This window comes from Ranitomeya imitator, chromosome 8, assembly GCF_032444005.1.
Source record: "Ranitomeya imitator isolate aRanImi1 chromosome 8, aRanImi1.pri, whole genome shotgun sequence".
Classification (NCBI taxonomy): domain Eukaryota; kingdom Metazoa; phylum Chordata; class Amphibia; order Anura; family Dendrobatidae; genus Ranitomeya; species Ranitomeya imitator.
In genome coordinates this window covers 168,670,089-168,696,680 of record NC_091289.1, presented here as the reverse complement: position 1 = coordinate 168,696,680, position 26,592 = coordinate 168,670,089, and the positions used below count along the sequence as shown (strand labels likewise).

Below are 26,592 nucleotides of genomic sequence, written 5' to 3'. Positions count from 1 at the left end.
TCCCAGACAACACAGACACTGAAATGGAAGATAGGATCTTTTTCTCTGCTCCTGCTCTCCTGTCTGCCAATCTGTATATTGATATAACAGATTGGTGGGTTGTCAATTTATGGAAAAGCAATGCTAGGAATAACATATGGCAGGAAGTGAGGGAGAGTGAAGGGTTTATTCAGGTAGCATTGTACTTTCAGAATGCCCAGAATGAGGAGCTGCCCACTCCAAAAGATTGGACGGCAAGTTACAGAGTATGATAATCAGGACAGTTCTTTACATACTAGACCGGTATGTTCGTCAAAAGTGGGATGTTGAAGGCAGCAAAACTGTGCTTTTCTTCAGGTTTCACGGGAAAGTTATTCTTTAACCCCACATGAAATAAAACTGTAGCAACTACTGCATGTTAACATGCTGTACAGTAGACATTTTCAAAATGAAGACCCCAGTCTAACATCACTTCCTGCTCTGTTGCTATTGGCTAAAGCTGCACTGCGCAAACTTCTTGCTTGGCCTACTTCCTGCATAAAATCGCTGATATTGAGGGTACCTGCTTCTTTAAAGCTCATTCCTCCTCTACAGAAACAGAACAGAAAACACTCACTCTTTAAAAACTCAAGATATTGTAGCACATCCACACAAATGAACTTTAGTTTTAATGAAAAGAATACCTAGGCCCCAGTTCATCTTCACAACGCCATGTAAACTCTCCAAAACTTTGAAAGTGCTGATTGTAGTGGAATCGTACACGGTGTAGACTGGGGGACCCGAGTTCTAGCAAGGTGTTGTATGCTGTTTGCTGTTCCTTACCGCTGGTGTAACCATTGAAAAGGTTGTAGATCTTATCAGCAACTTCTAAGTATTGAAAAAAAGAACAATAACATTATCACAACCTGAAACATGGTGCATTTTTTATAATGAGAGTTGAGGGTATCCAATTCAATTTCAACAGCTTCAACAATTTTTTCCCAAAAAATTGGTTTGTGTGAATTGAATTGCCACAAACTGCAAGTAATGCAAATCCTCCAATTCCCAGAAAAGATATATATAACACTCTGAGGAGTCCTAGGACCAAATCCAAACACTTTCAAGCTTTTTAATGCAAATATTGCCTTAGGTCTCATTTTAACATTCGCGATTTTTCTCATATGTAAAAACCCAAATCTTTTTTCATGAATAATTTGGACAATTTTTTTTTAGCAATATTCGGTCAATGTGTCAGTTTTTACTATCAGTGTTTCATCAGGGATTTTCTGAAAAAATAAATAAATAAATTGCAAACTTTTTTCCATCAACTACAGTGTTAAAAATAGACAGCACATTGACTGGACACCGATGACAATGTGTGTGTAATTTTTAATGGACCCATAAACTTGTGCTGAAGTTTACTTACCATCTGTTTACCCATAACCATATATGATGAGCTCACTTTGACACTACTAAGGCATCACTCAGACTTCCGGGAATCATGGGCATGTTCTAGCCATTATTCTCAAAATAGATTTGTACAGGTACACATTAATGTCTATAGTGCTATTCACATGTCCGTTCTTCACTTCCATACTGTCACACACTTAGAATTTGTCCATTATTTTTTAGCTTTTTGTTCCTGTCTTTATGGATAAGCTTTGAGCTGTGACATGCTCTCACTATCTAGATTCATTGTATGTTAGCTGCTGCGTTCCTTGCTTCAGCTTTTATACATTCTATGATAGTCCAGCTTGATTGGCTGTATTATACCATGTGATGTGATGGCTGCAAGGCATTATGGTACAGCCCGACTGATCGTGCACGAGATTGCATGAGTCTTATCTGGTTGATGCAATCTTCTGAATTGTGCAAAATGGTGTTGAACATTTTTGTTCACTTGTGCAAAGTGAGTAGCAAATTATTCAAATTTGCTGGGCTATTTCCTCAAATTTTTACACATATTCAATTTGCATGAAACTGATTTTCTCATCTCTATTGAGACCTCATCATTATGGTAACGACCTCATTATAGTCTACATTGATTAACTTTAGCTTATAATTCTCACAGTTTGGTACCCAAATTCATTATTTTCTTAATACCAGACCGGAAAAATACAGAATATTCTGTAGATCCACCGAGGCAAAACAATAACCGATTTTCATTGTCATCTTTAACAGTTTATTAACTTTAGTCTTAATTAGATTTAATTGGTTTGCAAAAGAAGCTAAACTGAAGGAACTGCTGTAACAAATATCACTGAATACACAAAATGTAACAGTTGAGGTCATGTAACTAAACGAAGATCTTTCCAGCAATTTATTACATTTAATTAATTACAAATGCAAAGAAATTTGATCTCGGCTTCTGAAATGTTTTTTTTTTAGTATTTGGGGATTTCATGAGCCGTAACCAGTTTTTGTCTAGATATTTGTGCTGTTTTTAAAGCAAATGCTGTAGTATTGGAGGCTTATACGCAACAGAATGACCCAAGAGTTTGGTGCTATTTCAGCAGCAGTCATAAAGTGTGTAAATAGGGGACCACAGAGACTTTGTGCAATAGCAAACTGAAGGCCTATGAGTTCATATGTGCATTTTCATGAGCATGAGATACTCTAGGGGTTGTACCGGATTAGAAAAACATGGTTTAAGCCAGAATGGTGCAACAGTTATCCATAAATTGGGGGCGGTATTGCAGCATAGCCCCTAACACCTAAAAGAAGGTGAGATGCAAAACTAGACACAACCTGTGAACATGTGAGGTATAGGGATGAGCGAGAACTAAAATACTCGGATGTCATTACTCGAACCAAGCAACTCCCAATGCTCGGATGTTCGTTTTGAGTAAGGGGTATAATGGGAGTCATAGGGAAATCTAAGCATTTTTATGGCATACCCTTTCAGTAGGACTGGGGGGCAGTGAAAATGTTCAAATGGAGGGGAAAAGTGCTGAGAAATTGGAGTTTACAGAAAAAATTGTTAAGAAACATTCTTTCCTGTATAATGACTTGTAGATAAGGAACATTTTTTATAATAATTTAAAAAAATTAATATAAGTGAGCCAAAATTGAAATTTTTTATGAAAAAAATGGAAATTTCAGTATAATTTATGAAGGAAGCAAGAACTGCCAAATATTAGATGGAAGGGGGACTTGGATACACCCAGTATTAACCATAAAGTAAGGCCCATATACATTCTGCTCAAATTGTCATATAGTGGCACTCCTATTTAACACAAAGCATGTAATACTCTATTGATGACTAATTGAAACCAGAAAAAATGTTCAAAGCTTTTTTGAAGTGCTATATACCACCGAAAAATAACACAAGGCACGTAATACACATATTTTTTCACCCCCCAAAAAGAATGTGGTCACGTGCAGCAGTTATTTATTTAGCAACAGACTGCAAAGCCCTAAGCCCTGCCTTGAAGCTGTATTCTGCCACAATCCCTGCCCCTCCAACTGTACCTCTCTAGACTAAATGCAGAATGTATCTGATACAAACAGAAAAAGCATAAGATTAACCCTCAGAGAAGGACTGTTAGTCTGATGGTGCAGCATCAGCACCAGCATCATCATTAGAGGACTCTGGTTCATTAAAATGTGCGCACACAGGCCTGGACAACCATTCTCTGCCTCCAATTAGAACTGTCCCTTAGATGTGCAATGGCGTCAGTGTGCCAACCGTGGCGGCGCCTGTTCTTTTACAACCACTGATGATATAATACAGCTAGCCAATCACAGTAATGCCATTACCAAGATGGCTACAGTATTACAGTGACTGACCGGCAATTCAAATACAAGCACCGGCTAATGCTTGCCGAGTGCCGAGCATATCCGAGCACCCAGATACTCAAGTGATATCTGAGTATCATCGAGAAGAAAGCAGCCATGTTTTTCAAATGATGTACAACTCCTTAATAATAATAATCTTTATTTTTATATAGCGCTAACATATTCCGCAGCGCTTTACAGTTTTTGCACACATTATCATCACTGTTCCCGATGGGGCTCACAATCTAGAATCCCTATCAGTATGTCTTTGGAATGTGGGAGGAAATCGGAGAATCTGGAGGAAACCCACGCAAACACGGAGAGAACATACAAACTCTTTGCAGATGTTGTCCTGGGTGGGATTAGAACCCAGGACCCCAGCGCTGCAAGGCTGCAATGCTATCCACTGCGCCACCATGCTGCCCTGTGCATTCGGGAACCCTTCTGTGCATGAGGGAACCTGTTAGCTGATTCATGGTGCCTAAAATGCAAGCATCATGAATTCGGGCCTGGCTGAATGCTTGCACCAGGTACATCTTTCTTTGAAATGCACCAAGGTTTAAGAGAAAATACGCGTTCAAGATCTGGCTGGGGATCATAGCTGAGTACGGCCTCCGACACGATCACCTTTTCCAAGCCACCTCTGTAGCTGATTGGCAGGTCTCTTGCTATGGAATCACGTAGACAGGCAATGGGATTCAATCACATAGAAAGGTGTTGGATCTTTAAAGTATACTTTGTTTGAAACACGGGAGTGCTTAGATGAAAAATATCCCTGGTAGCCAGTATCTGATTTATGCTGCACGCGGTTTGGGCAACATTAATCAGCTGACAAGTTCTCCTTTATAATTTGCTATCTGAATACGTAGGAAAGGAGGACTTAGAAGTCACCTGCCGTATCCCTGCATTAATAAATGATTTTATTTCTCATTAAATAACAATTCCAGAAGATTCTATATTCTCATCTGTACACTGTATCATTTCTATCTTCCTATAAATTTAAGAATGAAATCATAACTGGGTGTTACTCTTTCTCTTGTCGTAGGGGGATGTTCCCACAAAGACAGCACTGATAGGATAATGTATACAGACTTACCCTCAATTATTAACACTCAGTCATCATTTTATTTATAAATTACTAGGAAATATTAATTCAGACCTGTATGAAAAGATGATCCACAATTGTTATCAAGTTTCAGAGACCAGCTCCTCTTCGCTTTCAGTTTTTAGTTCTTGCATTCCAAGAACAGTAACTTATTGAATGTTGGTCAGTAGAGTTGTATCAGATTGTTGTGGAGAAGATGGGTTAATACCCTAATTTTGTATTGTGCGCAGATTATATTTTATTGCATGTTTTATCCTCCTGGAGGCTGCAGTTCCTGATATTTAGGAGTGACCAGGTTAACTGTATGGCTGGCCCATAATTATGGATGAGTAAAAGGGACCAGTGTGTGAGTTCCTGGTTTTATAGTTAAGGCCCCTTCACATTAAGCGACGCTGCAGCGATACCGACAACGATCCGGATCGCTGCAGCGTCGCTGTTTGGTCGCTGGAGAGCTGTCACACAGACAGCTCTCCAGCGACCAACGATGCCGGTAACCAGGGTAAACATCGGGTAACTAAGCGCAGGGCCACACTTAGTAACCCGATGTTTACCCTGGTTACCATCCTAAAAGTAAAAAAAAACAAACACTACATACTTACCTACAGCCGTCTGTCCTCCAGCGCTGTGCTCTGCACTCCTCCTGTACTGTCTGTGAGCGTCGGTCAGCCGGAAAGCAGAGCGGTGACGTCACCGCTCTGCTTTCCGGCCGCTGTGCTCACACAGACAGTACAGGAGGAGTGCAGAGCACAGCACTGGAGGACAGACAGCGTTAGGTAAGTATGTAGTGTTTGTTTTTTTTTACTTTTAGGATGGTAACCAGGGTAAACATCGGGTTACTAAGCGCGGCCCTGCGCTTAGTTACCCGATGTTTACCCTGGTTACCAGTGAAGACATCGCTGGATCGGTGTCACACACGCCGATCCAGCGATGTCAGCAGGAGTCCAGAGATGAAATAAAGTTCTGGACTTTCTTCAGCGACCAACGATCTCCCAGCAGGGGCCTGATCGTTGGTCGCTGTCACACATAACGATTTTATTAACGATATCGTTGCTACGTCACAAAAAGCAACGATATCATTAACAATATCGTTATGTGTGAAGGTACCTTTAGTGGGTAGTGAGCTAGAGATAAGGAAGGACACCCTCGGGGGAGAATTACCATCAATGGGTTTATGCGTGGAAGCAACAGAATGGCAAGGAAGCAAGTTATTCAACAAGCAATCCTAGAGTTGTGGCAGTTTTCTCATAGGAGGCACGTTGGTGCACCTAATCTGGAAGAGTTAAAGTAGGTCGCAGTGTTATCCAGACCTGGAGGTCCACAGCGAAGGAATATGGGGTCAGTTAGGCTGGGGTATGTCACTAAGGTGGTAGCTAGTGAGAGATCCCTACATTGTTCGCAAGAGTGCAGCTACGGTACAGTGGCACAGCGGCGTAACACATTGATCTATGTGTCCATGTGCCGGGAAGATGGAAACCCCCAGCGTACCCTGTTATGCATCTGTAACGTTTCTCACAAATAATGTGCCGCTGTCTAGAACCGCTAACAATCTGCCTCTGTGGTAAATATTTCCTTAAAACCCATTCCAAATTTTTCCTTTCCCCTCTCCTTACCCATATATCTATATGGCTTTAAAAAAAACAATAAAAATGATTGAAAACCAATTACATTTGGCAATAAATTCCATTACAGTTTATTCTCAATATTCTTATGAAACATTCCAAACATTTTTACCTTATCCGCACCATACACACTAAGATTATAACTTTTGAAGAATTATAGAATACAGTTTTCGATTGGATGGATACTTGGTCCTTATTGTGGGATAACAAATTATTAATTTTAGCAAACAAAAATCTTTTGGTTCTTTTATGACTTTACTATTATATTAGTTTTTCTATGAATAGAGCAAATTCCCTATGGGAGCAACTTTTGTGAATGTAATGGAATATACCGCATCTGCTTATATATGATTTAAACAGGAAGATTATGATTTTGAACTTATAGGGGGATCCATTATTGAAATTTTCCTTACCACATAGTCATTTAAAAAAAAAAAATTTAAGCCATTAAATTCATATAAAGTCTTAGGCAAACATACAGCTATGTGTATTGCAAGGGGTAAATGCTATATTATACCCACAAGCAAAACCAGACAGGATTGTTAACGAATCCATGAGAGGAACAGAAATATACACTTCCCAATAGACCTCAATTGAAAAAGTTAATATTTAAAGGTCTTAGCGAGAATATATGGTATTATTTCTAAAAAAAACTTTCATTGAATAGTAAAAAATATTCAGCTTTATGCAGCATGAATTTTTGACTACTTTATGTAATTGTGATCTGCGTGCTGCAGGGACTGTACAGAGGCGGAGGGTGCGGGCTACAATATCTCTTCTGGGCACCAAACTTAATCTCGCTATAGCAAAACAATCAACTTTTTTTTTTCTTCTCAGAGTTGTTTTATATTTTCTGATGCATTTTACATGTTTTTTTTTCCCTTTAACATCGTCTACCTATTAATTTATTTACAGCGCGGAGCATTTCATTATAAAATATGCACAAGATGATGGGAAGCTTGTCATGGTTCTAAGTAAATATCTTGACTTCTACTGTATTTTAGTACCAGGAAGACCAACATTGATCTAAAAAAAACAAGAGTGCTGAACTTTATGGAATACTACGATGTTTAAAGGGAACCTGTCACCCCCAAAATCGCGGGTGAGGTAAGCTCACCGTCATCAGGGGCTTATCTACAGCATTCTGGAATGCTGTAGATAAGCCCCCGATGTATCCTAAAAGATGAGAAAAAACATTAGATTATACTCACCCAGAGGCGTTCCCACTGCTGGTCCGGGTCCGGCGCCTCCCATCTTCATCAGATGACGCCCTCTCATGGTATTCATGCTGCAGCTCCTGCGCAGGCGTACTTTGTCTGCCCTGTTGAGGGCAGAGCAAAGTACTGCAGTGCGCAGGTGCCGGAAAAGGTCAGAGAGGCCCACTCCTGCGCACTGCAGTACTTTGCTCTGCCCTCAACAGGGCAGACAAAGTACGCCTGCGCAGGAGCTGCAGCATGAATACCAGAAGAGGACGTCATCTGATGAAGATGGGAGGCGCCGGACCCGGACCAACAGCGGGACCACCCCTGGGTGAGTATAATCTAACGTCTTTTCTCATCTTTTAGGATACATCGGGGGCTTATCTACAGCATTACAGAATGCTGTAGATAAGCCCCTGATGCCAGTGGGCTTAGCTCACCCGCGATTTTGGGGGTGACAGGTTCCCTTTAAGTATACTGAAATCACGACCATTCCCTTGGGTGCTATTTTGATTTTCTAAGAGAAGAAATCACGGAAGTCTCCATAATATATTGCATTCTAGATGCAAAAAAATGTATGTTGTCATAGGAACGTATATAGCCAAAGGCTTAACTCGAAGCTCCGCGCCTCAATGCAAAATCTGTAAAAGAGCCCTTATCTACGATGCACTATTTTTGATGGTGGTATCTTTCTGTGTGGCGGAGGGGCTTTTGGGACCCCCCAGGTAACAAGGACTGAGTGCTTCTGCTACATCTGTACTCCCTGTAGCTATGCGCCTGGGTTTAGTTCACAGCTATCATGGAAGTGTTACTTCAGTTGCCGGAAATTGAAAGGAACATGTCACTTGATTCATGCTGCCCAAACTAGAGTAGCATAAATCAGCGCAAAAATATAGTTTGAAGAGCCGCCTTCTTCAAGTGTCGCTCCAGGTGATTGACAGATCTTTTCCATGTGAGTAGATAGGGTGAGATCAGTCAGTCAATCATGTGATGATGTTGTGCCAGACATAGTCAGTCGGCTATCTTCTCAAGCTATATTTTTTCTGAACCGTCGGAGCAGTATAGAGAAAAATATACCTGGCTGCAATGGTGAAGTGAGACTCTGATTCATGCTGTATAGTCATGGAAGGGAATCCAGATTCATGGATATAAAATCTTTATCTTTATTGGCATGATTATGCCGTGTGTACCAGAAACACGTTGGTGTTTCCATTGATGGAGTCATTTTTTTATGGATTTTTTTTTTAATAATCTTTCCTTCCATGGCTATATGGCTATCTCCATCCTCGGCAGTGATGCTACTACTTGCTCTGGACCAAATCAGGCTATTATGGTAAGCTGGTTGCCCTCTTTGGTTTGAGCAGCACGAATCGACTTGCTTAAAGGGCTATTCTCAGCCATAAAAGCTATCAACTATCCGCTGGGACCTCTACTGATCCCAAGAACAAGGCTTTGAAATGGTTAGTCAGATTGGAGTGGCAGTAACTCGTGCCAACTCTACCTTTCATTCTCCATGGGACTGCTGGAGTTGGTGGGGTTGGTTGGTGCTATTAGAGTTGGTGTGAATTTATCCACTTCCCATTCCATAGTCTGTGACTACTGTAGGTGAGAAAGAGGACCTCCACTAACCTGCTGACCACTGTGACTTTTCTTTTGATTTGGTGGTCTGGCGAGACATCATGTGTTCAATCACGCCACCACGTTGTCGTAATGCCAGGGCAAATAATCAAAAGAAGAGCCGGATAAGAGGCAGTACTCCGTCCACCATGGTGTGACCAGAAACCACTGTCATGGCCGATGGTATTGGATGTGTGAATCGATTGGCATGAACTTTACTTGATATCCTTTAAACATCCCATTTTTTTAAATTTAACATAATCTTTACCTTGAGACTTGACGTCATCCACCTCTGGACATGGCATTCGTACAGTCACATGGCTCGGCTCAGAACGTCTACCTGTGTTATCAACTCCCCAAAGTGTGAACCTAATCAAGCGGGGAGACAAAACTACTTTATTTTGATCAATGCACAAGACGTAGTGAAAGATTTCTTAAGTCAGGGAAGAACAAGGGTTAAGCTTCTAAACCTGTCTGTGATGAAGACCACAAATTATATTACCAGCTACAGTATAAAGAGCGAAACCCTAAGGCACGGTGGAAAGCTTATCAGACTTTGGCCAAACTAAGACCTCAACGTGAATAGATATTACCAAAGATGATTAAATGGGAGTAATAAGAAAAGATTAATTTACCAAACCGGGGTTATTAAGGGGCCCATAAGTCCTAAGGCAACAGCATGTCACCTATTAAATAATACAGGGACTATTAATAGCAAAATCTATTAACCTTTTTTTCCCACAATGCTCCACAATAATTCACTTCACTGATTCACTTTGCTAATGTTAAAGATGGTCAATTTAAATGAAAATAGAATCAGAGGACTCTAACCGGCAGAGTCTGACTCCATTATACCCCTGATAATCAAATAACATTATGGAGCAGCGGAGGATGGATCTCACGTGTAAGAAGTGTCAGACTCCAAGCAGCGGACCACGATCGATATAGCCGAAGAATGTTTGTCAGGGACTTGGGCTGGCATCACACATGGAGATTTTGCTCCTGAGATTATATCTTCAACAAAACTTAAGACAGTCTCTGATAATGGAAAAAGATATAGAAAATAAGCGGTGCAATATTATTCTGGAATATAAAAGATATAAATGCAATGTACTGTATATAATATAACAGCTGAAATTAATATATTAGAATCTTTACCAGATATAGTAGATATATATTAATTCTGAAAAAAAATGTACACACTTGCTTAGAGGTTTTTTTTTTTGAAGGGCTGACCTAAACAATAAATGGGTGAGTTTATGTAAATGTATAACCAGGCATGGACTGGGAGTGAAATTTAGCTCTGGCATTTGAAAGCAGATAGGCCCATGTTGATCCTGCCCCTGATGCTACGTCTCAACAGCACCTTGAGGACGCTGATACTGTTAACAGCATAGCAGACAATGCGGCCCACAACTGGACCAGCCCATCTGGCATTTGCCAGAATTGCCAGATGGCCAGTCCGGCCCCGTGTATAACCCATGTACCCCTGATAAAGTATGATTAGCAGCGAAACATGTCCAAATGACTTGTATGCTAGGTTTTAATTGCTCTGGTGACTATCTCTTGCACAAGGATGACTGCTGGGGGGGGGGGGGGGGGGGTTGAAGATCTGGTCTGATTTTGGACTGGTGATACTTTGGTTCTTGGTGAGATAAGCCACCACCAGATGTGTCTGGCAGCGACTCTTTCCTTGAGAACACAGGGAAGCTCAGCAGAGAGTGTCCTACTGTTTATTGAGGAGTCTAGAGAAATATAGTTGACAGCTGAAGGATTGGTCGAGCTATCATTCTCCCGACAGATGTTTATTCTGCATGAAGGGCTTTAGTGGCTTTATCTTCAGGAATCTAGCAAATTATCAAATAAATCTAATCTGTCAGATATTAAGTGTTTTACTACATTGGATTAACTTAATTATCTAAAAATAACGTGATTTATGTTGAAAGAACTCTTCTCACCGTCACTGTTACCTGTTTCCATTTTGGAATGGTCCAGTTTGTCTGTAACCTTCTCCTGGCTAATGAGATAATCGACTATTCGCGCTCCGATTGGGGATTCATAATGCATCCATTCAAGCACCAGGAGGGAACTGCTGGGCTCCTGCAGCATAGATAGGTGTAACCTATGGGGACGTAACAGAGGGTCTTGAATCCTGACATATCCAGATAGTGTATTTGTATTGCAGCAGACATGTAATCCCGAAGACCAGCGCCAACTGCTTGGGAGCACTTGGCATGCCTACATTATTTATGTTCACACACTTAGTATAGATCTGCCTCGCTATGTAGATAACATTTAAGAGCGCCTTTGGCTGCTAAGATAATGGCTGCTACATCTGTAAATTTCGCTAATAATTAATACAATCATTAAAGGTCTAACTCCTATCATAGAAAGTGTTGGCATAGGGCAAGAAAATGTTATTGATTTGTAATTAATGGGGAGCAGCAGTTTGGAGAGGAAAGTAGATGCATTACTTTTTTAACCTTGCGTTTCCTTTATTTATTTTTTGTTGTTTATATTGTATATTACCAACACATTCCACATCCCAGCAGGAATCATAATTAAAATTCCCTGATGAAGTGAAAAGGACCAGATGATTGTGCTCCCATCAAGATAGAGGGCAAATGGATCCAAGAAGTAGAGATAAAACAAAAGATAGATAAAAATCAAATTTATTAAAAAAAAACACTATGTGTTTCGCCTGCATCTAGCCTTCCTCAGGTGTATAGAAAATGGTCAGCTCTTATGTACCTTTCACATAAAATAGGGCGAGTTATCAATTAACATTTTTTGTTTGCTTGTTTTGATAATTGATAACTCTGCCCATCTTATGTGAAAGGTATATAAGAGCTTACTATTTGACCATTTGCTATACACCTGAGGAAGGCTGAATGCAGCCGAAACGTATAGTGTTTTTTTTAAATAAAAGTTTATTATTACTAGTTTTTGTTTTCTCTGTACTTATTGGATCCATTTGCCCAACTCCTGTTTGATGGCAGTGTCCTTCATTTGGTCCTTTTAAACTTCATCAATTTCTGCCAGAATCCCCTAAGATGGATATTTCCACAGTATACCAGCTTGGCTGCACCCATTGCACCCAATTGGTTTTATATTTTTATCTACTACCCTCAGAACATGCTCCTTTCTCTCATTTTTTTTCCACCAAGGAAATTCCGAACATTGGTAGAATTAAAATTCCCTAACGCTAAGTCTTTAGGAGTGTTGTACGACAAAACCAGATTTCCCGGAAAAATACCAAGCACGATGCCAAGGGATAAAGAAGAGTTAAGGATTAAATAATAACTTGGATTCTGTTATTGATTAATGTCATTGATGTTTTTACCAAACTTAGCTAAGCAATAATTAATGTAAATTGGCTTTTATTAAGTAGGCCCTACGGAGCGATACAATTCATTGCACTGACAACTATGGTCGATCAGATATCTACCGGCTCTTACATCTTCTCTCTTGTTTGAGCCACCAGAAAGAAAAAAAAAAAGAAAAAAAGAAATCCAATCTTCACATTTTTTTATTAAAAATCTATAGACACTTTCTTTTGATCAATATCCATGTTTCTGATCAATAAATCAACTGATTGGAGAGTATACTCGGAACAGTTATTGACCTCATGTCATGAAATATTCAACTCCGCTGTCCAATAATTCAGTCCAGTGCTAAGACCAACAGCGGCAGCACAAAAGGTAGAATAGAAGGAGAAGGCACAGAGCTGCACGCAATCAACCTAGATTTATGTTCAGTGCTCGGTGATCCTCGGTGATCGTTAGTGGAGCACCCTATCAGTAAGTGCTTAATTTCCCTACAGTGCCCCCGCAGGAGAAATAATGCATTGCACAATGCCCATTCAAATCAGTGCATGATCAATACAATACAGGATAGTATTTCTAGCTGCTCTTCAATCTGGCCAAGTGAAGAAGATCTTGACCAAGAACTCCCCTTATTGATTTGAAAATTGATCTTTCATCAGATTTCAGTATCCAAAATTATATGGGCGTATATCGTTCCTCAGTGTGCCTCCAATTACTAAAGAGCGATATTTTATGGACTCTTCTAGAATCTGTGAGAAAAGAGCATAGTACAGAAGTATTTTGCCCAACAAGCATTACTTCTGGGGTGAGAAAGCACAATACACAGGCTCATAGAGCACCAGGGTTAGGAATGCCATATGTGAAACCTGTTTAGCTTCGCATAGACAAAGGAGCACAGAGAGGCAACTATCACCTCAAAAGGAATCTGTTACCAGGTTTTTGCTAGCTAATTTGTCAGCAGCATAAAGTAGGGGCAGAGACCCTGATTCCAACGATGTGTCACATACTGCACTGCTCTGTGCAGTTTTCATAAAATCACGGTTTTGTCAGCAGAAGACTAATAAACCTGATGGCAGAGAGTAAAACCACGCCCCCACCACTGATTGGCAGCTTTCTGCCTATGCACAGTGTACACAGAGAGCTGCCAATCGGTAGTGTGGGCGGGCTTATACACAGCTTAGCAGTCAGAGAACTGGTTGATCTGCAGCAGAAAAAAGTGGGATTTTATCAAAACTGCAGCACGCAATAAATTAAATTATACATTGCTGGAATCAGGGTCTCTGCACCTTCATCATGCTGCTCTTAGATGGGGTAGCAAAAACCTGGTGACAGATTCACTTTAAAGATAGCGTCTACTAAGACCTGCACTATGTTAGGACATTTTTAACCATAGAGCAAAATTTGCTTTAAAGCCCTAGATACACGATATGTCTCAACAGGCTTATTGAAGCGTCTTCGCAGTTACATTTTTTTATTGACTTACCATATTTGTAATGATTTGAGCTTATGAATCAGTGACACAACCCTATAGATCAGATTATGGAGCAGAGAGAGCGCTTTATAGCACAGGAAACATACAGAGGGTAGGCGCGCCGCGCGCAGCTTACTAAATTGGTTTAGCAAGCTGCGATCCATAACTTAATAAAAAAAAGAAAATTATTACTCATATCCCACAAAGCTCAGAGATGTGTGAAGCCGAACATGAGACTGGGAACTGTGGAAACATAATTATCAATAAAATATGTTTTATTGCATCACATAAAAGATGAGACAGCGACAAACAATATCCTGTTATGGAAGCGAGAGCTGTGAGTCGCCAGCAGTGTGAGCGGGGGCTAAGGATGACAGTGATCTGTGAAAGGTGATGTGGAAAGACAAAAGGGGTCTACAGGAGTTAGCAAAAAGTATGGTCAAACGAGATAAGGTCAGCTGGCACCAGATGTCGGCCCATAGCTCGGTCCGCCACATAGCTGTGACGCCTCAGGATTCGATCCGGCAGTCTGGTGGTTGTCTCTATCCCCTGAGACACTGGAGATCCTGTCGCAGTCCGGGTGCTGATTACTCTTTGTCTTTCGTCTACTCCTTTCTTACAGCAGGTGTTTTCCATTTACTATTTGGCCTACTATCCTATCACTCCGCAGGGCCTTCTATTTAAACCTCACTGATTCCTCTGTTCCCTGCTGGTGAAGTCTCACAACTACCCAATTTGGTGTTGAAGGAGTAATCCTTATTTGTGACAGTCAGTAGGTGTTTACCCTTTTTTTGGTGGTGTTTGTATTTCCTTATCCTCTCCCTTTTGGTTGGTTACTCCTACTGTTCCCTCGGTTTCCATTTTGTTGTTTCTTGAGACTTTTTTTATGATTGCAGTTTCCTTTAATCCCAGTCTGTTTCCCCTGTCTGTCTGGTTTGTGCTATCCGTTTTACATCAGTCTTACACCTCCCTGGGTGGAGGAGGAATGAGTTCAGTGTGCATTCAGGAGCATAGTAAGGTTGGAGACCCAGGCTTTTCTACCTTCAAGAGTACCCTGGGGATAAGGATAGTGAAGGTTGGAGACCCAGGCTTTTCTACCTTCGAGAGTACCCTGGGGATAAGGATAGTGAAGGTCCCAGCTCCAGGGACAGTTGCAGGCCCCTCTCCCTACTTCAGACCAGCACATCTTGACAATAGCAAGGTGGTTGACACTTGTTTTAAAGGCTGATGATTGTTGAGGGTCAATTACCTTGACACCCATAGATCACAAAAAGAGGGGACCTAAAGTTCCCTGCATGAATATAGTAGTATTGAGCAGTATTACCACCACTGCGTTCACGGTCTAAAAAAGTGTTGGTCGCAGATGCTTACTACTTCTCTAGTCACACAGGGGACTTTTGGCCTCTCATTCTTGGAATTAGTGGAGGTTTCACCATGTGCATGCCCAGTGATTATACATTTATCATCCATCCTGTAATGTTAGTCTCTTAATTGTTTGGTCCCTCTACAGTTTGAATATCTCCTAATTGACATAGGTAGATGTGCTGCCCACATGAGCTCCTTTTACGCCTTTCTTCTGGTAGCCATGCTTTTAGTAGAGGGACCAGGAAGCTTTAGAACTTTATTACCCTGCTGAATAACTCCATATCTGGAGGTTAATAACATTTGGGAGTGTAACAGATTCCCTTTAATGCTTCGATCAACCAGAGAGCAAGACTTTTCCTTTTTGATTGACTGATCACAAAATTTACACAAAAATTCTTTCAAATGCTTCTTTAGCTAATTATCATGTAAAAAAGTAGTCTTTACAGAAGCGTTTTTAAAGGTTATTCGTCATCAGAAAATAAATTATGTACTTTTTAATCAGGTTTTTGTGTTACATGTATTTTTAATTTTTGGGAGCATTTTTTTTATGTCATGGTCTTTATTAATAAGCAAAATTAGTAAATTTGCAATTTTCAAATTGTCCACTGGGGCTTTTTTAGACTCATACTTCCTGTCATTTCAGGAAGAGTTTACAGCAGTTTCCTAATCATCAGAGGCAGGATCACCGCTAAATGCTGCTGATGACACAGGATTCATTAACCACATTAGCTAATGTCACATCACAGCTGACCCTGCTCCCCCTTACTTCGTAATGACCATTGCACTTGCTCATTAGATGGTTCAATACAAAATACAGGATCTGAGTCGGTTCACTATGATTAATGTACTGTACAGTGCCTACAAGTAGTATTCAACCCCCTGCAGATTTAGCAGGTTTAATAAGATGCAAATAAGTTAGAGCCTTCAAACTTCAAACAAGAGCAGGATTTATTAACAGATGCATAAATCTTACAAACCAAAAAGTTTTGTTGCTCAGTTAAATTTTTATAAATTTTAAACATAAAAGTGTGGGTCAATTATTATTCAACCCCTAGGTTTAATATTTTGTGGAATAACCTTTGTTTGCAATTACAGCTAATAATCGTCTTTTATAAGACCTGATCAGGCCGGCACAGGTCTCTGGAGTTATCTTGGCCCACTCCTCCATGCAGATCTTCTCCAAGTTATCTAGGTTCTTTGGGTGTCTCATGTGGACTTTAATCTTGAGCTCCTTCCACAAGTTTTCAATTGGGTTAAGGTCAGGAGACTGACTAGGCCACTGCAACACCTTGATTGTTTGCCTCTTGAACCAGGCCTTGGTTTTCTTGGCTGTGTGCTTTGGGTCGTTGTCTTGTTGGAAGATGAAATGACGACTCATCTTAGGATCCTTTATGGAGGAGCGGAGGTTCTTGGACAAAATCTCCAGGTAGGCCGTGCTATCCATCTTCCCATGGATGCGGACCAGATGGCCAGGCCCCTTGGCTGAGAAACAGCCCCACAGCATGATGCTGCCACCACCATGCTTGACTGTAGGGATGGTATTCTTGGGGTCGTATGCAGTGCCATCCAGTCTCCAAACGTCACGTGTGTGGTTGGCACCAAAGATCTCGATCTTGGTCTCATCAGACCAGAGAACCTTGAACCAGTCAGTCTCAGAGTCCTCCAAGTGATCATGAGCAAACTGTAGACGAGCCTTGACATGACGCTTTGAAAGTAAAGGTACCTTACGGGCTTGTCTGGAACGGAGACCATTGCGGTGGAGTACGTTACTTATGGTATTGACTGAAACCAATGTCCCCACTGCCATGAGATCTTCCCGGAGCTCCTTCCTTGTTGTCCTTGGGTTAGCCTTGACTCTTCGGACAAGCCTGGCCTCGGCACGGGAGGAAACTTTCAAAGGCTGTCCAGGCCGTGGAAGGCTAACAGTAGTTCCATAAGCCTTCCACTTCCGGATGATGCTCCCAACAGTGGAGACAGGTAGGCCCAACTCCTTGGAAAGGGTTTTGTACCCCTTGCCAGCCTTGTGACCCTCCACGATCTTGTCTCTGATGGCCTTGGAATGCTCCTTTATCTTTCCCATGTTGACCATGTATGAGTGCTGTTCACAAGTTTGGGGAGGGTCTTAAATAGTCAGAAAAGGCTGGAAAAAGAGATAATTAATCCAAACATGTGAAGCTCATTGTTCTTTGTGCCTGAACTACTTCTTAATACTTTAGGGGAACCAAACAGAATTCTGGTGGGTTGAGGGGTTGAATAATAAATGACCCTCTGAAAAGACTTTTCACAATTTAAAAAAAAAATAAACAAAGAAATAACATTCTTTTTTGCTGCAGTGCATTTCACACTTCCAGGCTGATCTACAGTCCAAATGTCACAATGCCAAGTTAATTCCAAATGTGTAAACCTGCTAAATCTGCAGGGGGTTGAATACTACTTGTAGGCACTGTATATGTGAATTTTCTGAAACAACAAATTGCAAGATTTCTCATTTTTATTTTTAGTAATGATTGTGATTTAAAAATTCCCATTGCCAACAAAAAGGTCAGCTTCCGACCTTTCCGGTCATTTAAAGATTTAAAGAGAAATTGTGTAGACCCACTGGCACCATTGATAGACAGCTTTCTGTCTACGCTGTGCGTAGGGGAAAAGATGTTTATCAACGTTGTTGATTTGGAGGTCTACCTAGTAGGTGATCAGATCGTCACTGAGAGTTCTAGCAGAGCTGTTAAGAGATAAATACTTTTTTTAAAATAAAAACAAAAGCAAGAAGTGAGAATGAACTGGAATGAGGGTTTTGGCCCGGTCGTTATGCTGCCATCAGATGGGGCTAAAACGGATATAGTTCCCTTTAAAATGATATGTGGCCATTTAAATGAAGAGCAATTCATAATATCTGATAAATTGGGGTTCCACCCTCCATGATGTCTAAAGCCTCTAACAACCTAATAAGATTTTTTTAAAAATTGAGTTCTGGGAGAATCAATAGAATTCTTTTAGAGGTCTGTTATTTTTAGAGGTCTTATCTATGAGAACACAGAAAGAAGAAAGACCATAGAGTGAGCATAAAGATATAGGTAAACTCTGGATCTTTGAACCTTACATGGGTTGTGGCAGAGGAGCACACGTCGGAAGTCCGTCTACCCCAAAGGCTGTGGAGTCACATCGACACCAATCTTCAATCACATCACCCCGACCTGAGCACCAAAGGGAGCTGAGCACGGCTTCCTGCAGCAACTGAGAGAAGGACAGACAGCCATGAGCATGGAGTCTTGCTGTAAGAAGACAGACAGCTGAACATTGGTCCTGGCTATAAATCGGAGACACACGGCAAACTAACTTTGGGTACGCCAACAGATAAAAAATGGAGACTAAATAAAGCCCTGCTATTACCTAGGTGCAGATTAGGGTTGAGCGAAACGGGTCGGCCAGATTCAGAAGTCGCCGACTTTTGGCAAAGTCGGGTTTCATGAAACCCGACCCAACCCCTGTGTGGGGTCGGCCATGAGGTCGGCGATCTTCTGATCTGGAATCGGAATTCTGATACCGAGTTCCGATATGTTTAAGATATCGGGAATCGGTATCGGAATTCATATTTAAGTGTAAAGTAAAGAATAAAAAAAAAAAAATATTGATATACTCACCCTCGGATGCGCCCTGGTTCTCACCGACAGCCTTCCTTCCTAAGAATGAGCACCTGAAGGGCCTTTGATGACGTCGCGGCTTGTGATTGGTCACGTGAGCGGTCACATGGGCGTCACGCGACCAATCACAAGCCGCAACGTCATCTAAGGTCCTTCAGGCGCTAATTCTTAGGAAGGAAGTGTCCGAGGGCGCGTCCGAGGGTGAGTATATTCCTAATAGGTATATACTCACCCTCGGACGTGCCCTGGTTCTAACCCGCAGCCTTCCTTCCTAAGAATCAGCGCCTGAAGGACCTCAGATGACGTCGCGGCTTGTGATTGGTCGCGTGACGCCCATGTGACCGCTCATGTGAGAACCAGGGCGCGTCCGAGGATAAGTATATCAATATTTTTTATTTTGATTCTTTATTTTACACTTAAATATGGATCCCAGGGCCTGAAGGAGAGTTTCCTCTCCTTCAGACCCTGGGAACCATTAGAAACCCAATGCACTGCATTGGGTTTTGTGTTTCGGCCAACCCTGACCCTGACTTTTCTATAGGATCGGCCGATTTCACTCGACCCGACTTTTGAAAAAGTCGGGTTTCATGAAACCCGACCCGATCCTATAAAAAGAAAAGTCGCTCAACCCTAGTCATAACTAAAGCGCAGGTGCATAATCTTTCATTGTTCCTATTAGCCAAATGACAGAATATTATTTTGCCAGTTTGGTATAATAAAATAATGGTCTTTCCCATAGTGTATTATCCTTATGTAAGTCGGCATACCCTGATGCTTCAATATTAAAGTAGTATGCAGTAAGCATCTAAGCTTCATCTAAGGGTGGCTGCAAGAAGACAAAATTTTACAATGTAACCTGCATAAAATGTTGGGTCCTACGGAGTCATGGTGTTAGCAGTAATAATGGACATTCACTCTTAAAAAAATATCCTTAAGATAGACAGAAAGGGAAATCTATTATGAAAATTTTGAAAGCCGTTTTTACATGAGGCTGCTTTGCTTTTATTGGCACCAAATTTATCTCAATGTTGGTACAGTAACTCTGATGCAAATTGAAAGATAAAACTTCTGTCCAGAGATGTTTCATTAGTTTTTATTCCCGCTCCTTCCACTAGAATTAGAATGGCAACTTTTCTCTAAGTTGCAGTTAATAAATCGGGCTTACACTTATTTGACAAACTAACCGCACCAAATTTCCTTCCTACTTAACTCAGACAGTCTCAAATTTTTGCACAAATTTAGATGTGCGGCAACATTTGCTTCTCTTTGGTTCGTGAAATCTGCAACAAAAAGCTTAATACATTCTCCAGGAAGTTGCCTCATATGCTGTGATTATGCATTATGGATGTACATATATCCCATTCCCTTACACCTTTTCCATCCATTGGATGAACTTGATGGACATTTGTTTTTTTTTACTAACTATATTTACTATACAATCCAATCCAGGCAAATATGGGTTGTCCTTGGCTGAAAAGGTCGGAATTTATATGAGTTGGAGTTGTTCCTGGGTCGGACTGAGGTAGGAATTAAACATCCATATTCTACCAAACATCAATGTCGATAAGTAAATCATCATTACCAGATCTCCTGGCACCTCCACTGATCTGCTGATTGAGGGTACTGTGGTGCATCAGAATTGGCATAGCTCTGTACATTGTGTTCTGTCACTGAATGCTCTACAGCAAGATTCACTTGAATGGGAGAAAGCTGCAGCACAATTCATATCCACCATGCAACGTACAAAGCCCTGAAAGATCCAGTGTTCCGGAAGAACATTGAATGGAGACTGTCAGCAATTGACGGACTGTTCAAACTAATCACAGCTACACCCTTAACATGGCTTGGCAGTTCAGCGAACCTTCCGATCTTCTTGAAATCTATCTATCTATCTATCTATCTATCTATCTATCTATCTATCTATCTATCTATCTATCTATCTATCTATCTATCTATCCATTATCTATCTATCCATTATCTATCTCCACCCTTCTTTTGTGCTGAAAGGGCTGATAAATTCCTTTTAGAGCACAGTCAGATGAACGCTTGAATCAGACCAAGATTGGACCATAATGCACAGACTGGCTGGCTGCTCTCCCTACCAGAGAGTGACAACTTGATAGTTCCTGTTTCCTTGATAGATCTCTATGTAGCTGTCAAACTCAAGTTTGGAGAGCTGCCATCCAGTTCACAAATCGCGGTCCGATCTTGGTCCAATTTATACAGCCCTCTAACTGCGCCCTTAAAGTCTTGTAAAACCCCTTCAGGGCTAGTGCAGATGACCGCATTATCAGACTGAGTGTGATCTGACAAAACATCGGATCAAACTCGGACCCCTGTTATTTTATGGGCCAGTGCACATGTCTGATATTTGCCTCGGACAGAGCCAGTCTAGAGGAAAAAATGCAGCGTACCCAAGTTTGATCTGATATTCGGCTAAGACTTGGCCATGCAAGTGAATGAGTCCTTGGAAGACATCGGACTGCACTTGGTTGATATCTGAGTGCAATTCGATTTCTGAGCACTGGCAGAAGAGATGGAGACATTTTCTTCTCCATCTGATCACAAGCTAATCAAATTCTGGTGACAGTGTAATAAGCATAATCAACCCGATTCTCTCAGACGAGAGAACATGCGCTCGTGCGACCCTAGCCTTAAAGTCTTGTAAATCCCTTTAATCTGGAATTGCTTTGCCTTCACGTTAGATTTATGGTTTCATCTGATATGACTAATAGGACATATGGACATGGGGTTGTAGTGATAGAAACATTTGCTTATCAACTTAAGCACAAGGTTCCTCTAAGGTTTAGAAAAGTTTGACTATGCTTATTCTTGGTTGTCAATTTCTTGTATGGCTCAACAACTTTTTGTTTTATTTGCTTGGCTCATAATAACTTATTGCTGTGGCATACAGGAGTACAAGCTATTACACCATATTATACTCTCTGACATCAGTATATTTGAGAAGTGTTAAGAATTCATTTGTTTTAAAAAGTTCAGGGCATTAAATTAGTCTATGTATTGAATAATCCATACCCTGCTGTGTAATGTAAGCAAAACCAAGCTGTCTTGCACTTGCATAAAAGCACGGAGCTGAACCCTGTGTGCATGGGTTCTAAATTATTCTTTATCATAAATGAGAACTTGGCTTTGGGACATAAATTTAAAACTTCAGTATATTCCGGGTTGAAATAAGGTCAAGAATTAGAAATAACCAAGAACCTTACTAAAACAAGACAGAAAAGTAAATTGAATGTTGTTTTCTTGGTTTTTCTTTACAATTTTTCATATGCAACGTCTATGTACTTATTAAAGTAACAGATAAACTGTAGGAAATTTGTTGAGAACCTTGACCCCACAAATCTTATGCCACTCATGTGAAACCGCTGATTTTTCTGGCATGGATTTGAGAACAGCTTCAATAAATGAGCACTCACTAAGCAGTTTTACATACGCTGAGACCATTGCTTGTCTACTGCCATCATGTCAATATTCAGCACATCATCACTGTAGGGAGTTATATGTAGACCATTGAACCGGCTGGAACATAAATGGCAGTCAATTTAGTTGAGAACAATTTTTTGTATTTTTGCCACCTTCCCTTCTGTCAGGCAAATGTTTTAAAATCCTATACATCTCCTATGCCAAAATCTCTTTTTCTGTGGGGCACCATGAATAATATTCACTTACCTGCTGGGTGACATTGTTGTTGGAGACCAGCTCATATATCGGGACTGCCTTTGTGACTTCTAGAAGAACAGGTTCTGGTGGAGAATCTGGGCTGGAAGTAACATGGCACAACTGGCAATAGGAGGAACATCGTCCACGACTTTGACACTCCATGCGCAAACCTTGAATCAGTCGCCTGGTGCCGGTATCAAGAAGACTGTTGATGTACTCTGGGAATGTCAGCACTTTTGGTTCTCTTTCTCTTTCCTCAGACTCATCAGATGGCGTATTTCCTAGGAAAAAGAAAGTCTGTAAGGGATGTTGAAGCTGTCTTGGAGACATGTAACTCCTTCCTTGTGATTAGAGTGGTTTGCAAGGTTTAGAACTCAACTGATCAGACATTGATGGCCTGAAGGCCATAAACCTAGAAAAAATCATATATAGCTAAAATTTCTCAATTTGGCCATCAAGTTTGAGTTATGAAGAGCATACGTGCTAACTTTACAAGATTGGCATCAGTGAGCTGTACAGTGGACCACTGAAAATTTTTGAATGTAGTGTAGGGATTTACTCTCTCTGGCAGGCCTTAGGCAGTGTTCACAGAGGCAATGTTGTTAGTCCAGCAAGGTAAGGTTTATTAACTTCATAAACCCCGGAGGGACTTTAACACAAAACAGCCATGCTCTGGCACAAATGCAATTACATCATGAAAGTACAATACATACACACGGGTTAACTTCACCTGGTATGAAAGGAGGTGAACCCTGTTACGTCACAGGGCCGCAATACCGCAGAGTGAACGCTAGTGTTTGGTCACAGGACTCTGCCCCAAGGACACAGGGTTAGAGTCCCTCTAGACCCACTAGCGCTCAGCGCCGCAACTGTGGTGCCAGGGAGAAACTAAACACAAAAGATTTAGCGCACTGAGTGCATGCAGTGTAGCTCTGGCAGACACCTCTAACCGCCCTAACTAGGGACCAGAAAGCACACTAGCTGCGCACGGCGCCGCACTGGTGGACGCTGCTGTATTGATGCTGTAGTGTCGTGCCTCATGCTGGATGGCACTAACTGGCGCTAGTCAGCGCCAAACACCCAACCCACATGCAACAACACTAGGGAAGTGGTTGATTAGGAGCTTTCATCAGATAACATACACACATCCACATACACACAATTTTAGTTTATACTAGAGCATGGCCGAGCAGCCATGCAAACCTTTTATAGTTGCTGCCTTCCAGGACCTTCCCAGTGGTCCAATGAGAGCTGCTAAAGGACCTGAGCGTGTGACCTCTGACCTCCAATGAGAGGTCGTCCCACAGGCATGCTCAGTAGGCAAAAAGCAGGACTTAGTCCCTTGAGCATCTGCTTGCTGCTGATTAATGCTGGTTACAATAAAAGAACCTGTGACAACAGCATTAACCAGACACATAGCATCATCTTGAGCGAGACACTGGGACCGACGACTCTGCTAAGCAGGCTACTCTGCGGTTGGGGAAGAATGGGAGACCGCAGAAGACATGGTTCGAGATTCCCCCTGTACAGCGGCGGGAACTCGACACCTAACAGCTATGCTAGAATAGATACCTCATTTCTCAGTGGCCACCCTCCACATTGATTTCCCACCAATTTTTTAGCCCATTCACCCTCACTTCTCCACCTACCTGAGATAACAGAGCACAAGTAACGTGAATGTCAAGAAACATGGATTCACCGGATTTCAAAAGGTTTTGGTAAGTCCTTGGAGATTTTCCAGCACATCGGGAAGACCAAAGAGTCTCCACTTTTTGTGATAGACTCCAGGATATGTAGCAAGTATGATTAATGCTGGTCAACCACATTAGAATGCTGTTGGTCAAACGATGCTGTAGCTATCGTTTGGCCGACAGCCATCTCAACAGATTCTGCCATATACAGAAGCCCTCCTGTGTTATCTATGAGAAAGTTGCTGACTAATATGTTGGCCAGTGGCATATATCAGGGAGAACAAAGAAATTGGTAGTCCAAAATTGACATGTACGATCGACATCTCTCCCGATCATCATTTGTCTGGTGCCCACATATGCATTAGACTATCCTCCAAACCCGTTGATATTGTCATCTTCACACAACATTACCTTAATGTGTATGGGTGGCCTTAAGAGTATCTTCAGACAAAAATAATCCTGTATATTCTACAGGTGTATCAGAAACATAATACAAGCCACACATGACCTTGTCATCACCAACACTTTATTCCGCTTACCCACACTCAAGAAGACATCATGGATGCACCCACGCTCGAGGCATTGGCATCTCATTAATTACATCATTGCCAGGAAAAGGGATGGGATGGACTTTAGAGTGACGAAGGCCATGTGTGGTGCAGACTGCTGGACTGACCATCGCCTCATTGTGTCTAAGTGCAGGCTCCGCATCCTGCCTGCGAGGAGACCCCAAGGGCAGAAAACGACAAAGAGGCTGAATATCTATAAGCTGCAAAATAAAAGAATTGCAAGGGAGTTTGCCAATGACCTTGATGGCAGACTGTTAAATATACTACAGGCAGAGGAGATTGGCGTTGAGGAACAGTGGACAATTCTGAGAGATGCTGTTTATAATACTGCTCTGGAGCATCTTGGATCAGCAACCAGAAATAATCAAGACTGGTTCGATGAAAACGACGAGGAAATAAAGACACTCCTAGAAGAGAAACATCAGCGGTATAAGGTGTACCAAAATGACCCCACGTCGTTAGCTAAGAAAGGTGCCTTTACCAACATAAAAAGAAAGGTACAAATCAAGCTACGCGAGATGCAGGATATCTGGTTTAGCAAGAAGGCTGTCGAAATTCAGGGCTATGCAGATACCCATGACCAGAAACGCTTCTACGATGCGCTCAAAGCTGTATATGGACCCCAGTCATCAAGCTCTTCATCTCTGCTTAACGCAGATGGAACTAAGCTGCTGACAGAAAGGAAACAAATTCTGGAACGGTGGGCTGAGCACTTTAATAATATTCTTAATCGCCCTGCCAATATCAATGATGAGGCTATTGCTCGCCTGCCCCAGGTAGAAATCAACAAGGAGCTTGATGTTCTTCCAAGTGGAGATGAAATCAGGAGAGCAGTAAAACAATTTTCTTGTTGAAAAACACCCGGAAATGATGCTATACCTGCTGAGGTATATAAATCTGGCGGCCCTGTTCTGATGCAAATGGTGACCAAACTATTCCAATATATGTGGACAAAGGAACAGGTTCCACAACAGATGAAAGATGCCAGCATAATCCACCTATAGAAGAGGAAAGGTAATCGCCAATCTTGTGACAACCATCGAGGCATCTCCCTTCTGTCCACTGCAGGCAAGATATTGGCTCGTGTCTTGCTCAACCGCCTTTTACATCACCTTGAGCAAGGACTATTACCCGAAAGCCAGTGTGGTTTCCATGCTAAACATGGAACAGTAGATATGGTCTTTTCAGCACGTCAACTTCAGGAAAAGTGCCAGGAGCAAAACCTTGACCTTTATGTAAGTTTTGTTGATTTGACCAAGGCTTTTGACACAGTCAGTAGAGACGGCCTGTGGAAGATCATGGCAAAATTTGGCTGCCCGAGTGTTAGGAGTCGAGTTTCCTCTGCTGCACAGGGGGAATCTCGATCCGTGTCTGCTGCGGTCTCCCATTCGGTATCGGCCGCAGTGGGCTCTGCTCAGCGGAGACGTCGCTCCCAGCGTCTCGCTGGGGCTGATTCGGTGCGTAGGGTCACTACTGCCTTTTCTGGCTTTCCTATGGTACCCTGCACTGATCTGCGGCGAGCGAGCCTCTCTGGGACTAAGTCCTTGTTTACTCACACTGAGCATGCCCAGGG

The 26,592-nt window shown here is 41.7% G+C and overlaps 1 protein-coding gene across 6 annotated transcripts in view; it reads right to left on the bottom strand.

Moving 5' to 3' along the window:
* ASTN1 (astrotactin 1) overlaps positions 1-26,592 on the bottom strand; it is a 606,833-nt gene that overhangs the window by 2,746 nt on the left and 577,495 nt on the right. For 3 of the 6 annotated variants that reach the window (XM_069737796.1, XM_069737798.1, XM_069737797.1), the window contains 6 exons: positions 22,769-23,040; positions 18,538-18,671; positions 11,234-11,397; positions 10,178-10,313; positions 9,544-9,644; positions 663-846 (listed from right to left, as the gene is read on the bottom strand). In XM_069737796.1, coding sequence (XP_069593897.1) covers positions 663-846; positions 9,544-9,644; positions 10,178-10,313; positions 11,234-11,397; positions 18,538-18,671; positions 22,769-23,040 — 991 coding nt within the window. The remainder of the gene's footprint in view (positions 1-662; positions 847-9,543; positions 9,645-10,177; positions 10,314-11,233; positions 11,398-18,537; positions 18,672-22,768; positions 23,041-26,592) is intronic. The other 3 variants (XM_069737799.1, XM_069737802.1, XM_069737801.1) reach the window with 1 other exon arrangement.